Here is a 14,058-nt window from a genome sequence, read left to right as displayed (position 1 = left end):
CCTGAGATCCTTAGCACAACCTAAATCGAGGTGCATGCATTTATTGATTACTTAAATGTGCCATTTCAAATCTTTCTGTGATGCGCTGATGGCATCGTAAGAATAAATTAAGACATTTAAAATTTCCAGAGATTATGATAAGGAGCTTTACGTCCACTTGGAAGAGATCATTTGCAAGTATTTCAAAAGCAACCATTTCCTATTCAAAAACCTTTAGCATGAATGTTGCTAAAACATTAATCTGGAACTGGCCTGCTAATTAGGCTAAATTGAGGCAACATACCAGAAGCTACCAAAGGTATTATCAGAGTTACTCAAACAGACACTTATTGGAAGCTTGAATAAGCTTCCGATGCATGGGTGATTATACCTACAAGTCTCTGGGCTTGGTCTCCCTCTTCAGCCCTCTTCAACCAATAATCACATTTTGTTGGCTTTCTGTATGCAAAATGCTCACACCTTTGGACTCAGAATGATTCATATTGAAGCCCCAAGATGCAGCAAGCCCCGGCTGGGGACACAGAGGACACACTGCTTAGCCCTTCCCAAAAGCAATCTCTGCAGAAAAATGAGTTGCTGTCTGAGGCTTCACGGGCCACTTGGTTTCCCCACTGTGTAGCACGTGGCTGCACAGCATGTCCAGTGACAGGTAGGAAAAGCCCAACAGCAAGGTTTCCGTAAAACACCTGAAGAACAGTGTGAGGGCAAGGAGGCTGAGTCAATGCAGCAGGGAAGTCTCTTTTTAGAGGTTTGTGGCACTCTCTGGATAATGTAAGTTTGGAGACAGAGGTACCACCCCTGATTGATTGGTGAAATAAACCCACTCTGTGAAATGAGTCACAGGCATTTTTAGGCGGTCACTTTAGGGATTTTATTTCCATTATTAGTTCTGCTGGAAACTTTGATCCAGAAAGGTTCTAGGTGTGATTTGTGTTCTTTTTTGAGGGAGTCTCTTATCCTCTGAAATGAGTATGATGCACATCCAGATATGATGACATTTGTAAAACTAACACTTTTCTTGCAGTTACCTGGCCGAGCAACCAGTTTTGATAGCCAGGGATCTTGTTCATCACCAAAACCACCGCTTACGCCCTAGGGAACAGGAGTGGATTCATCATGTCCAGTGTTCAAAGCTCCCTTGTAGCTCACATCTACATAAAAAGAAGGTTTGGCTTCCGCAGATGAACTGTATCCATATTTTTTTATTAAAACACATTTTTCCTATTCTGAGTCTTATATTACAGTTTATAATAATTTCTTAACTTATGAATGAAGTTGACTTGAGCCAAATATAAACCTTCCTCATACAAATTCATTCACCTGTTTTCTTGCTGGCATATAACCAGTGTTATATCCAAGCAGTGTTTTGATATGACCTATATCTTTGCTTAGACAAAGAAATCAGAAAAAAAACCCACAAACCCTTAAGCAATTCAAAATCACTGCAGGTTGTAACGCCTAATTCTTTTGAGAAAGAGCAAATAGTCATATATAGCTCATGTAGTAAATTTCTTCTAAATTGCACTAAATCCTGTATGACTTCTCAAGATAATACTTCAAACCGAATGTTGCATGATAAACCAACTGTTGTCATGTTTTGACTGTTTGGAAAATCAGTTCATTCCTTGGGCAGGGAGGAAGGGCTGATCAAAAGCCCACTGAAGCCAATGAGAAGGACCTTACTGGCTTCACTGGGTTTTAGTTCAGCCTATATGGAACAGGTCTCACAACTGGATCTATGCAGGTATAATCTTCCAGCAACCAAGATGCCGGCTGTCCCTACGGGAACTCCTTAGCCTGTCCAGCAAAACAACCAGCCACGCACGCCCAGGAAGGTGGCTGTACTCTGTGGCTGCTTTGCTTCAGCTACCCACCAGCTGATGAAGAGCGAGTCTGGATGTCTCTGCATGGCACCGAGCAGTGCATGTACGGGTATCGTTGTGGGAAACTAATGTCTGCAATGAGTTGTGTGGAAGTCAATGCAGCTCCGCAGAGATGTAGGTGTCTCCTGATGAGGTGCATCCAGCCCCTTCAAAGGAGCCCATTTGCTGCTGGCATCATGCAGTCCTTACTTGATCTTTACGCAGGTCCAACTGTAGATGAGAGAATGCTCTGAAGTAAAGGAATTGATTAAGTGTATTTCAGCTGTTCGAAATAATGACCAAAAACTGCAGTTACGCACAATGGTTTTCTGATTCTTGATTTAATGTGACAGTATTAGATTTCTTTGAAGTTATTTTGACTAAGTGCATAGCTCATGTGGAATAGTTTCTGGTCCCTGGCTGCACGCCTCTAGAATTATATGCTAAATATGAATTTGAGATATGTTTTGTGTCAATATATGGAGAGAGATAAATTGAAATGTCACAATTTTATAAACTAGTAAACTCATTTATTAGGATACATAGTGACAGCAAATGCAAAAAACCTATTGGCTGAAGTGAGCTGCTTTAGAAACTGTAAGAGAACTACACATTATTTTGTGGATTTAGCTCTTTTTAACACTGCAGTTTACCTCAATCAGATAGTTATTTTTGTTTGTTTGTTTGTTTTCTGGGTTTTTTTCTTTCTGTGAAGAACATGGCAAAGACTGCATGATTGGGGCTGAGATTTTGAAAGCTGAACTGCAAATAGAAAAAAGTTGAGGTGGTGGCTCTTTTTGTATCTTTGTAAAGTAAAAAGAAAACTGAGAAGGTAATATTTTCCAAAACAGCATTTTTAAGGAAGAAAAGTGTCATACACGACAAAAATGCCAATGGAAGATTGGTTTATGATGATCGAAGAATTTGTGAGAATTAATCTAGTTATGAAGGGAAAAGGCAGTTTAGACAGACTTCTGAAGAACTGTTTTGTCTTGATTAGCTTGGCCTGGTTGACACAGAATACATTTATAAAGGTCCGGTCCCTCCATTCTGCTAACTAATCTCTAAGACAGTCAAATACGCCTTCAAGTGTCTTAACGGCTCCAGGAAATTTAGGAAGGCTGGTCTTAACATTACAGGTGTTTCTAAGGCAAAAAAGGAGGCATGTTTTATACCTTGCCTTCTGTGCCTACAAACACAGCAAGCAAGCAAAGAAATAAATAAATCTTTCAGACATTCTTTTCAAATTAAAAAAGAAAAAAAAAGGAAAAAGAAAAAAAAAAAGAAAAGGCTCCAACCCAAGTTTTTGAATGTCCATTCCAGATTGCTATTTATGGCCTCTAGACAGAAACAGTTTTTCCCAGAGAGGGTTGGTAATGCTGAACACTGATCCTCCCTGCTCAAGATTGTATTTTCATCACCATAAATACAGCTCAGCCTTGCAGAATTTCATTCCTGCATTTGCTCTGGGTGAGTAATTTTTTAAATTGTAGAACAAGCTCTCCTCTGTGGGGTTTTTTTCCTCCCATCATTGTTATCATCATGAGATTCTGTGGCCTAGATCATCTACATCATGATTTTGCAAGGTTGATATAGAAACAGATATATAGATATATATATATATGTGGAGACTGAAAACCTATTTTGTGTATACATTTGTCTTAATAGAAATTATATCAGCAGTGGCCTTTGTGGCCTAGAAAATACTTTTTGTAATGTGGTACTGTAACAGTTAACTAAATATTCTTTGCACTTTTTTGCACCTAATATCCAAAAAGCTAAGAATTTCACGATCAAATGTAGCATAAGTGTTCAGCAATGAGCAACATATTTTTAACTATTTTGTTGTTCTCTATGAGTATCCTGTATGTTTCATCATATGTAGAAGGGTAGTTCGAGATTTGTTTTCTTCAATTTAAATTGTTGTCAAACACCAAAGGAATAATAGCTGAGTTTGTGCCCTCTTGTTGTGTTATTTTTGGTATTGTTAATAACAATAGTGAATGACTTCTGTGTCTAAACTTGACTTATGGGTGCTCTGCATCTAGCATAAAATCAGGCTGCAAAATTATCAGGACATCTAACTTCAAAAATTATTCCTTAATTAATTATTTTGAGTCCCTTATCAGTGATTAATAGAATTAATGCAAAAGATTATTTTTTTTCCACTGCTTGCTTAGCTATCTCACAAAATAGGGTACATATTTGGTATAGCCAACCCATTGGCTTTAGAGCCTGCTTCACAAGTTACTCTCTGAGCGTACTCACAGAAGCACCAAGTAAAAGCTTAGCACAGTTTTAATCATTGAATATATTGCTTTATTAATCTCTTAATGAAGAAATATAAAATATTTTAATTTGTAGAAGTTGTAAACTCCCTGCTTCCATCCTGAATGGTTTTTTTGTTGCTTATCCACATTTCTGCCATATCACAAACATTAGCCTAATTTGAGCAAAATCAAATCTGGCAAATGGTTTGTGTAAAATATATTGCAGTAATTTTACAACAGTTTTAAAAAATCACGTTCCTAAATGCCTGAGTTATTTTATTGAAATGATTTGCTGGAAACAGTAGCAGTACTTAATAAGAATTGTATTTTGCACTGCAGAGCTTTTTTATATTTTCACAACAGTAAACCACGGAACTGTACAGAGAAAGTACATGATGGATTAAGTGGTTCCAGGGGAGCTGTTAAATTTTTGTATTTATTTTCAATAATGCACTGTAAAGTGAAAAAGCCCACATACAAATGTATCTAATGAGCCATTCCAGTCTTTTGGGTAAATATTGTTTTCAAGCAACTGTTTCCCTTCCCCACATTAAATAAGTTTTCAGGGACCATTAGATTTGCTCTAAGCAACCATAAAATTGTTATTAGGTCTATGCAAAATGTTAAGTAGGACCCTAAACCACAGGTAGATTTAGGATTCTAGTGGCACTGCAGACAGTAGTGTAGGTGAGCACATGCTCAATAAGATGTAGGTCACGTATTATAGTCCGTGATCTCAGCTTTAGATCACTCTATCGCATACTTCTGCCGATATGGCCTTTCCCCTCACGCTCCCAGCAAGTAACCATCTCTTTTCCCACCATCTTTTATCTATGTTGGGCTTCTGTTCAAGCAGTAGAGACTTGACCCTAACTTTTGTCTGCAGTGCTGAAAGCTGACTCCTGGCCTTAAAAAAGTAGTAAGATGAAACCTGTGTGGTCTTGACCAAAAGCTGTAGGATAGCTACATCACTCATTTTCGTTCTACAAACTGCTGTGAAGGAAATAATTTCCCTTTTCCACAGTCCCTTATGATCATCAGACATTCAGAAATCAGTAATCCTGGTTTTTTGCTTCTAGCAAGCATTAAAAGAGCAGTATACATACCTCCGGGGTGTGTATATTGGTCAGGGACAGAGAAAGTGGCCAGAACCAATAAGATAAAACAAAACTTAGTATATCAGGACAAAAGTTCCCCTGCAAAATTTCTTCTTCAATATATGGAATTGTTCTGACTTCTTATGTTTAAGTAACAAAACTATACATTTTTCTTGAAGAATCACAACCGCATTCGATATTTTTGAAGAAAATTTTGAGCAAACAAGAACTGGTTTGGTTGGATTGACTTTTTCCAAGGGAAAAGCAATTGCTTCCTCATTTCTTTCTATGGATGCATTTTTCAAGCAATACTAAGAAAACTTTAAGTTTCCAAAAAAGAATTATTTGTTCCATCCATTTCTCCGATTTCTCAGTTTTTTTAATTGGCTTCAATGTCATCCTTTTGAAAGTTTTTAACACAATGATGCACAACAAATACATGATAGTCTATTTCCAAGATTATTTTGCTATGTCTTTTTAATCAATTAACTGCTTGTATCCTATAAACTTTTGTATGTACTAACTTTTTATTACACTCCATTAATTTAACAAGCTTTATACACCTGAAATCATTTGACTATATTTTTAAAGTGTGTAAACATTTAAAAGAAGAGTAACTATTTTAGAACTCAGTAGTAGAGTTCTCCTGCTGAAAATGTCAAATTTTTCAGAGATCCGTAAATGTGCCTGCAAAATTTGAAAACCACCTTATTAGAGCATGCAAAAACCTAGATTTGCACATACAAGTATTTGCACTTGCGAAATGTATAATTATTATTTAGCACTTCTATTACAACAGAACACCCACACCTAATCAGAAATATGTTCCAATTTGTGATAAATACTGAACAAATCTGTACTGAATGACAGTTCCTTGACCTGAAAAGTACATATGACTTTATTTCTACAAATGAATATGCTTGAAAATTCAGTAGGTGTTAAAATATGACTTATATGTTAATTAGACAGTGAGGTGACTTTTGGACAAAGCTCATGTAATGTCTGGTAGACCATCCAAAATATGGATAAAATATAGTATATATGACAGGAATATTAATGTATGTTTTGATGGAAAATTTTCTCTCTCATTCACACCACAGCTGAGACTCGGTTTAACCCTTTGCTCAAGATTGACTTTCACTTAGCTTCTGAGGCTTGCCAGTCTAAACTGAGCTCTCTGGTGTCAGAAAATAGCTAAATCACGGCACGGAGCAGACCGCAGAGCTAAGAAAGACAAAGGAAAGCATGGCAGTAGGCGCACAGCTATTCAATGCAGGGGCAAACACTCTGAAATGAAAATCCTCCTTTCAAAATCGGTAATCATTACAATACTCACAGTCCTTGTCCTTTCTTTCTGTACTGTAATGCAGGAAGAAAGAAGGGTGTTCCTGAAGAAGAGTCAGCATTAGGTATAGGAGTTAATCGAGGTGCTGATCACAGCCATTTGCCATTTCTAAGGCAAATAATACCTTAACTCCAAAAAATGTCTTTTGTTTACTCGTCCAAATTAATATATATCTCCTGCACAATTCCCCTTTTCCTTAGCCCCAGCTGGAAACTGGTGGCTTTTTAAAAGCACGCAGGAAACCAAGAGCTGGAACTCTAAGGGAGAAGTGAAGCTGCAGGTGGGATTTAAATATCACAGGGGAATCTGGCCAGGAAAATGGAACTAACACCTTCAGCCTTGCACTGAGTGCTAGGGGATGCTTGATGATAGCAAGTGCTCAGGGCTGTGATTTTATGTTTTATCTGATAGTACCTCTACAATGTTGCTGTTGCTGGGAAACCTCTTCTTTACTGGCTCAGAGAGGAGAATGCCTCTGGTATTGCTATGTAAAATTTTTCCACCCAAGCATAGACTGCGACTCTTATGTTACATGGGACTCAGTCCTCAGGAAAGGCACAAAGCGTGTTAAATTTGCAGAACAGGAAAAATCAATTAAAGCTTTGCGCTGTACCATCATGAGGACTATTCACTTTGTTGATACTAAGGGCAAGCGTTGGTGCCTTATCCATCCAAGGGAGGACATTTCGTACAGTGCTCTGTATTGCAAAGCCCCTGTTGGTGAGCCATGTCAGCACTACTGAAGACCCTCTGTATCAACACTGTCAAAATATAACTAATAAATATAAATACAGGTTACATAAGTTATCAGAGTACCAAAGCTCTCTGCGGTGGGGAAGGCATACCGGCTCCCTGATACATAATTCAAGACAGTGTGCTCTGAAAGCTGGATCTGCAGGAAGTCACATAGCTGCTGCGATGAAAGTGGAACTGCTCTGTAATAATTTATAAATACAATAGGTTGACTTGGCTATTGGTCTTGAATTAGGTGAGTTCAATAAGTAGGCATTAGGGGAAAAAGAACAACAGGCAGAAAATGTTTGACAAGGGAGCGCCTCTTAGAAGAAAGTGAGATTTACAGAACGTTAATGTCCATCCTGGTGGCCCGGGAAATTCTACTGATGCTACAGTCGTCTGAAAAATGCATCTCATCTAAAATGGTGAAAACCCAAGCAGGCATAGGAAAAGAAAGCATGGGAATGATCAAGAGATCTGTTTCAGGATAGACAAGATTTTTGTCTAAGCAGGCTGGGGTGCAAGCTGATGCTATAGTTTACAGAGAAATTAGGCTGGGTTACTTTCCCATTAATGGATGGGAAAGCTTGACGCGGGACAGGTATGCATATAGACTGTTATTTAAAAATCCACTTATTTGAAATATTTAAGCTTACATATTTTAACTTAAATATTTAAATAGCATTCTTTTTTTAATGAAGTGGAGTATTCACGGACTCCCTGAAAGAAAAGTTGCAAATCCATTCAGACTGTCTGGGCTAGCACAGTTACTACAGACACAGGCAGTGTCCCAGAGCCCAGCAATAATTACAGGAGAATTGTGAAATCCTGCCTCTCCGCTGGATAGGAGAAGTCAGGAAGCCTGACATGAAAAGAGAACTGAAGACAGACCTAGGAAAGGATGAAGGCATAGCTATTTCATGACAACTTCAGAGTTCACAGGGAGCTTTGCCACTCATTCGCTACCCAGGGCACAGCAGGAGTGCCAGCAACATGTTTTCATTGCAGCAACCTACCCTGTATACAGTTTTCCCCTCCCTCAAAATACAAGCATAGAAATGCTTTGGAAAGACCGATGTCTTAAATAGTTTGGGATCTTTTCTTACCTTAGACATTCAAACCCCTGAGGTAAGGCAAATCTATCTGTGCATCTACTCACGAGGGAAAAAAAAAAGGAGGAAAATCAAAACTTTCAGTAAAAATAAATAAAGCTTTAGAGCATGCCTTAAAGTTGCTTTCTTGTGTAGAAGAGTGTATAAATTTAGTACTGGATATCTGGAGACCTCTTAGGGTTAAATAGAAAGGCTATTATATATTTCCTATTATAAAACAATATATTTCTGCAGGTACAGAATTCTTACTTGCCTGGTCCCTGTGTGATTCCTAATATCAGAGATGTTCTAACAAATGATTGTCAACATAACAGACAAGGCATTTTAGACAGTTAAGATTAACATCACCATAAAGGAATCCATTTTTCAGGGTGGTTTCTAGGCAAATTTCAGGGGAGGGTTGTTAGTTGTTTTTGTGAACAAATACATTTCTATAAATATAGTCTACAAGAGGAGGGAGAAAAAGGGTGGAATTTTTTTTTTTTTTCAATATACTATGAGTTGAGACTGATAATTGCATCAGAAGAGAAGAGGATAGAACAAGAAGATATTTAAAAACTTTTGTGGCATCTGAGCCATGAACATGAGAGAAGAGAGGAGGGGGAAAGCCTATTCATCATGTAAAGAGCTCTCCAGAAAAAACCTGTTAAAAAAAAAAGTGGAAAATATAAAAAGGGGGTGAATTGAGAGGGTGAATTGAGAGTATTTTCAGTAGTCAAAAATGTGTGTGTAGCAAACACTTCCAAAGAAAGAAAGAGATTTTTGATGTAATTCCCCTACCTCTTATCTTGTACAGCCATTTGCAAGCTCACAAGGGTAGTGGGAGCCATGTTGCAGAATTTGGGTCTGTTCTTAAAATAGAAACAGCCCTCTGCCCTACAGATCCTGATCCCAGAGGATTCACAGTGCAAAGAGCACTGGTAGCTGCTCATAGCTCCTCCTCCCCCTCCGATCTTTCTCATACAGCATACGAGGCAAAGGCATGTGCTCAGATGCGTTCCTCTCTAGATGCTCTAATGGTCTCCTATTTATTCACACTTGGCATAGGTTGGGAAATCTCCAATAGGTGAAAAATCATTTTTATATAATGTCATCTCTTCACATTTTCAAAGCTTCTGACAATCAGTACTTGAATTACCAATAGGAAACACCTCTAAAAATGCTGCTGGGATACACAAGGTATTGGTTTTGTTTTCATGTCAAGCCTAAACTAATGTCACACAACAGTGGAGGAGTCACTGGGCTGTTGCAGGTGCTAATTCTCCGATGACTCACAAAACTGAGGTCGTGATTATGGTGTATTTCTCACTTAATATCCCACAGGTCTTTGTGTATGAATAGGGTCCTGGAACTGATGTTCCAGACAAGTCCCATCTCCTCCTGTTCTTACTATTCATGGAGGTTCGGCTGAATAATGAACTCTTATTCCTTTGTCCTAAATTGTCACATAGCACTGGGTGTACTCTGATTGTTTCACCCTGGGAGTAGATGCCTCTTACTGAAAATCACTGATCAATAGAGGACCATTGCTTCCCTCACCGCGTTTTTTTGAGGCTTAATTGCATAATAATAGTTATGAGGGAAATGAGTGCATAGTTGACCAAGACATAGCATTGCCATCTGTAGTTATTTCTGGCAAATGGGTATGTGTGGGTGGGTGTGTCTTTCTTCTTTATGTAAATGGAAATTTGGCTACCACAGGAAATGAAAAAGGAGATTTCATAGACTCTCCAAAGAGCACTTTACTCTCTTACACTTATTCCTTTCAAGCTTTATATAGTATAAGTGTTTAACGATCCTAATTATCCTTATAGCACAAGAACTTGATTCATCTATTTAAATCTACAACCTTTTCAGTTCTTAGTCCACCAAGGTAACTTTGGGCCAGAGAATCAAAATCACTAATGAAAAAGTATAGCTGTATCTTAGCCAGCAACTGGATCTGCATAGCTAGACTTTTTCTGCATTATTCGGAAAGGGAGCCTGGCACTATTGCACTTTAGCTACTTGCCAGTAGCAGACAGACAATTGTAGGTCATAGCCAGGTTTCAGAGAAGCTCTGAGGATTAACCTCTAAAATCTTGGGTCTAATTCTGCATGCCCTCCAGAAACAGGGCAGCCTATGAAGTCAAAGAGCAGTCCTACCTTAAGAGGGCTCGATAACGAGCAATCTGTGGTGAGAAAAGAGATTTCATTCAAATTATTCCAAGGCATCTTTTAGAATATTTTGCATCGTGTTCTGTACTGTTCTTAAAAATGAATTTTTTCTTAAGGCAAAACTTCATAATTGAATCTCTAGCAGGGCAAAAAGTGGTACTAAAGTACCAGTCTACTCATGCACTGAAAATAATATTGACGCAAAAAAATTAAAAAGCCTTTTAGCAAAAATATCTGTGGCAGCAAAATATAAAGATGCTGATGAAAAGACATTTTGCTTTTTCTGTGGTTTTTTTTTTCTTTTTTTGAAATAGAATTAGAATAATTCACCTATCTTTTTTGGGCTATCTCAAGAAAAACATAAAATGGTAAATGTACCTAATGTAGCTTTAATATTTATTGAAATAATATAGCACAAAAAAAGTTATTAAATTCAGCCTTTTAATCTGTAGTTTTAACAATACACATTTATACATTTTGCATTGCTACAAAAGCTTACCAAAATCTATTCATTACCTTATTTCCAATATATAAGAATTATAACATGCTTCCAAAAGGAACTTTGTTTTAGGTCTATCACTTGCTACTTTATATGACAATTGTTCTTGTGTTAATTAAAATAAAAATATTTTTTTATTATCATGGCAATAGTCCATTAAGTATATCCAGCAAAATTACTCTGTAGGTCTTTTTAATATGTCATTTCATTTCAAAGCACAGCATTACACGCTTGACCAGCCCACCATTGAAATCGAGCAGAAGCACTGCTATTGATTTCATTGGCTTTGCTTCAGGTTGCATTTGATGATGCATCGCAGCATCTTATGAAATGAACCCGGAAAGGAGCCTCAAGGCAAGCAGAATGAATTCTCTTATATCCACCATGGATGTTTGTGGCTTGCTGACAATTTCGACTACGTTAAAAGTCTTCAGTGCATCTCTAGGGTATGAACTATTATTGCAAATGCTGATTTTACTAATACCAGTAAGAAATATGAGCCTCAGCTGCCTGATTTGTTAAATAAAAATGCCTGGTCTCTGTAGTCAGGCATGGAGGTCAGATGTATTTTTACTAGATTTTTCCTTTGTAATGGTGGCCTACAGTTTTCCACAAGATGCTGTCTTGTTATTGAAGCTCAGAGGGTGTCTGTATAGACTAAACCTTTAATACGTAACACTTAGATAGTCCTGTTGCACAACAGACATAAAGCACTTCTTTTCACTCTATATTTCTATGGAAAAATATTGAACAAAATTTACTTTTGTTAAATAAATAGAAAACTATTTCTCAAGGAAAGGAAAAAGTATAGATATATATTTCATATTGTTTCTTGTTTCTTTTTCTTCCGAGTGTGAGTCTACATTCTTTCTATTCTTCTCTATTTAGGTGAGTAGTCTCAGTAGGATACATTGGACTTACATGCATACGTCTAAGGATGGGATATGGCTAGTTCTCTACCCTACAAGTAGGCACTGTTGGCGTCCTGATCTGGAGACGCACTTCTGACTTGTGTTTTCTCACCATTCTGGTGGAGATCATGAGGGCATTTGTTCAGCAAATCACATGAAATAGTTTTTAAATATGACCTGCTAGTCGAGTCCCTGTGAAGTCACAATGGCTTGGGCACGCACCCTGAGCAGAGCAGCCGCTCAGGTGCTTTGCTGGCTGGGAACGGGGTGGTGTGGGGAGTCTCACAGCTAGTCTATGCTAAAAGCACATCTCAGCACCCTCCAGGCTAGTGTAGCCATGCTAGCTGGGAAGAGAGTGGGCAAAGCCAAAGTGCATTTCTTCATTGTCCTGCTCTGCCCAGTCCTCACCACCTCAGGCAGCAGGACTGCAGCGCCAGCCCCTCTGCGCCAGCCAGGTGCTCCTCTAGCCACTGCAAGGGGAGTCCCAAAAAGCTTCTCCTTTCTTCTCGTGAGCTTGTAGTCCGCACTGCGTTCAAGCCAGCTGGCTTCAGTGCGCTCCTCACAAGAACTGAAGCAGGGGGAGCACAATACAGAAATTAGCCACATCTTTTCTTCAGCACAGAACATTACGTTTTTCTAGTATATGCTTGTTTGCGGGGAAGGCATTCTCCAGAGTGTATGCTTCAAAAGGTAGGAAGTTAAATTGGAGTTCCTGGCCATAGGAAGCATTGACAAATAAAATTAAAAAAAATTTTAAAATCCTCCATATTTTAACACTTAATATTTTGAAATATTAAAAGAAAGCACCCAGTCCAATAAAAATGTCGGAATAAGCATCTTTGCTGTGACAACGTGGGGTTCTGGATTAGACCCTAACTGGCCCAAACTCTAATAGAACTCCCTACCTTTAAAATAATCTTTATGATTAGATCAGAAATGTTGCCAAGTCTATGTAGCTTACAAAGAACTGCAGAGTTCTTCTAAGATTTTGTCTCTTCTTGCTATGTGGTGTTGGCTGACCAAGATCTAATATTGAATACCTGACTGTTTTAGTACCCTTTATTCAGTGTTCATGATGTGACTTTTTAAATGAAGTCTGTGATTTGATACCTAGCCATTGTTCAAGTCAATATCCTTGGCTTCTGCGTTATAGAGACAAGAAAACAAAACTTTTTGAACTTGTGTTACTGGCTTTTTGTATGCGCTAAATGGCCATTTGTGAAACTTGACAGCATAAAATTGTACTACTGATAGTAAATGGGTTTTTTTTGCACTAGCCTTTGAGAACTGTAACACATTTCAGTATTTTTACAATGTATTCTCTAGAAAGTGTGAATCTATCTGTCAGTTCTGAAAAAAATATGTAACAATGAAACCTCAAAAGATGTTATGAAGTGTACAGTTTGTGATAATTTTATATTTAAAAAGACAAGAAAAAGAAAAGAACTCATTTGAAATAATTTTATTCTAATTGTTTCATATGTATTTTGAACCAGAAATAAAGTGATTAAAATTATTCATTTTTTGGTCTTTCTTACAAAAGCAAACTATTCAAAAGTAAATAGAGATCAGTGGATTATAATTGCAGAGTTCATCTTTTCCTATTTATCCTCTCCCTTTTCCATGTTGGAATTCCTTGTGCACCTACAGCGTATTCCCATTGAGTTGATGCCTTAAGATCAAGTCTAAAACAGAAATATCAGTTCATTTTCATTTCCATGGGTGGGAAGAGCAGCCTTCTTAACCTTTTGATCCCAGGCATCATTACAAAATCCTTTCTTCTCATGAATCTGTTACTTTAAAATCTTACACCATGAGGACGTGTAGGACATTTTTGCCACCAGCTTTGCAGGGTTGATGACAGAATATCTTTAAATGGAAGCAATTAAATCAAGCAGCTCCATTATTAACTAGTACTTTGTGTAATGCTTTTCACATTATCTTCCATTTTCTGCTACAGTATTGTTTACTGTAATCTTCAAAGTCAGTAGAACATATTTTAAATGATGGGTTAATTATTCAATTTAAGATTATTAAAGTATTTAAGATTATTGAAGTATTTCACTGAAG

At 37.7% G+C, this 14,058-nt stretch overlaps 1 protein-coding gene across 2 annotated transcripts in view; it reads left to right on the top strand.

Moving 5' to 3' along the window:
* The window catches only part of SYT10 (synaptotagmin 10), a 49,377-nt gene extending 35,933 nt beyond the window's left edge, over positions 1–13,444 (top strand). Inside the window, exons 7-8 of one of the 2 annotated variants that reach the window (XR_010069024.1) lie at positions 1,025–1,166; positions 1,745–13,444. Coding sequence is in view for 1 of the 2 variants with exons in the window: in XM_063319579.1 (XP_063175649.1) it covers positions 1,025–1,096 (72 nt within the window). In the remaining variant the exon portion in view is untranslated. Of the gene's footprint in view, positions 1–1,024 lie in introns of both variants that reach the window. The other variant, XM_063319579.1, reaches the window with a different exon arrangement.
* The last annotated feature ends 614 nt before the right edge of the window (positions 13,445–14,058 follow it).

This window comes from Chroicocephalus ridibundus, chromosome 1 (genome assembly GCF_963924245.1).
Source record: "Chroicocephalus ridibundus chromosome 1, bChrRid1.1, whole genome shotgun sequence".
In the NCBI taxonomy this organism is placed as follows: domain Eukaryota; kingdom Metazoa; phylum Chordata; class Aves; order Charadriiformes; family Laridae; genus Chroicocephalus; species Chroicocephalus ridibundus.
Note: the sequence above shows the minus strand (reverse complement) of the source record. Positions and strands in the feature narration are given on the sequence as shown.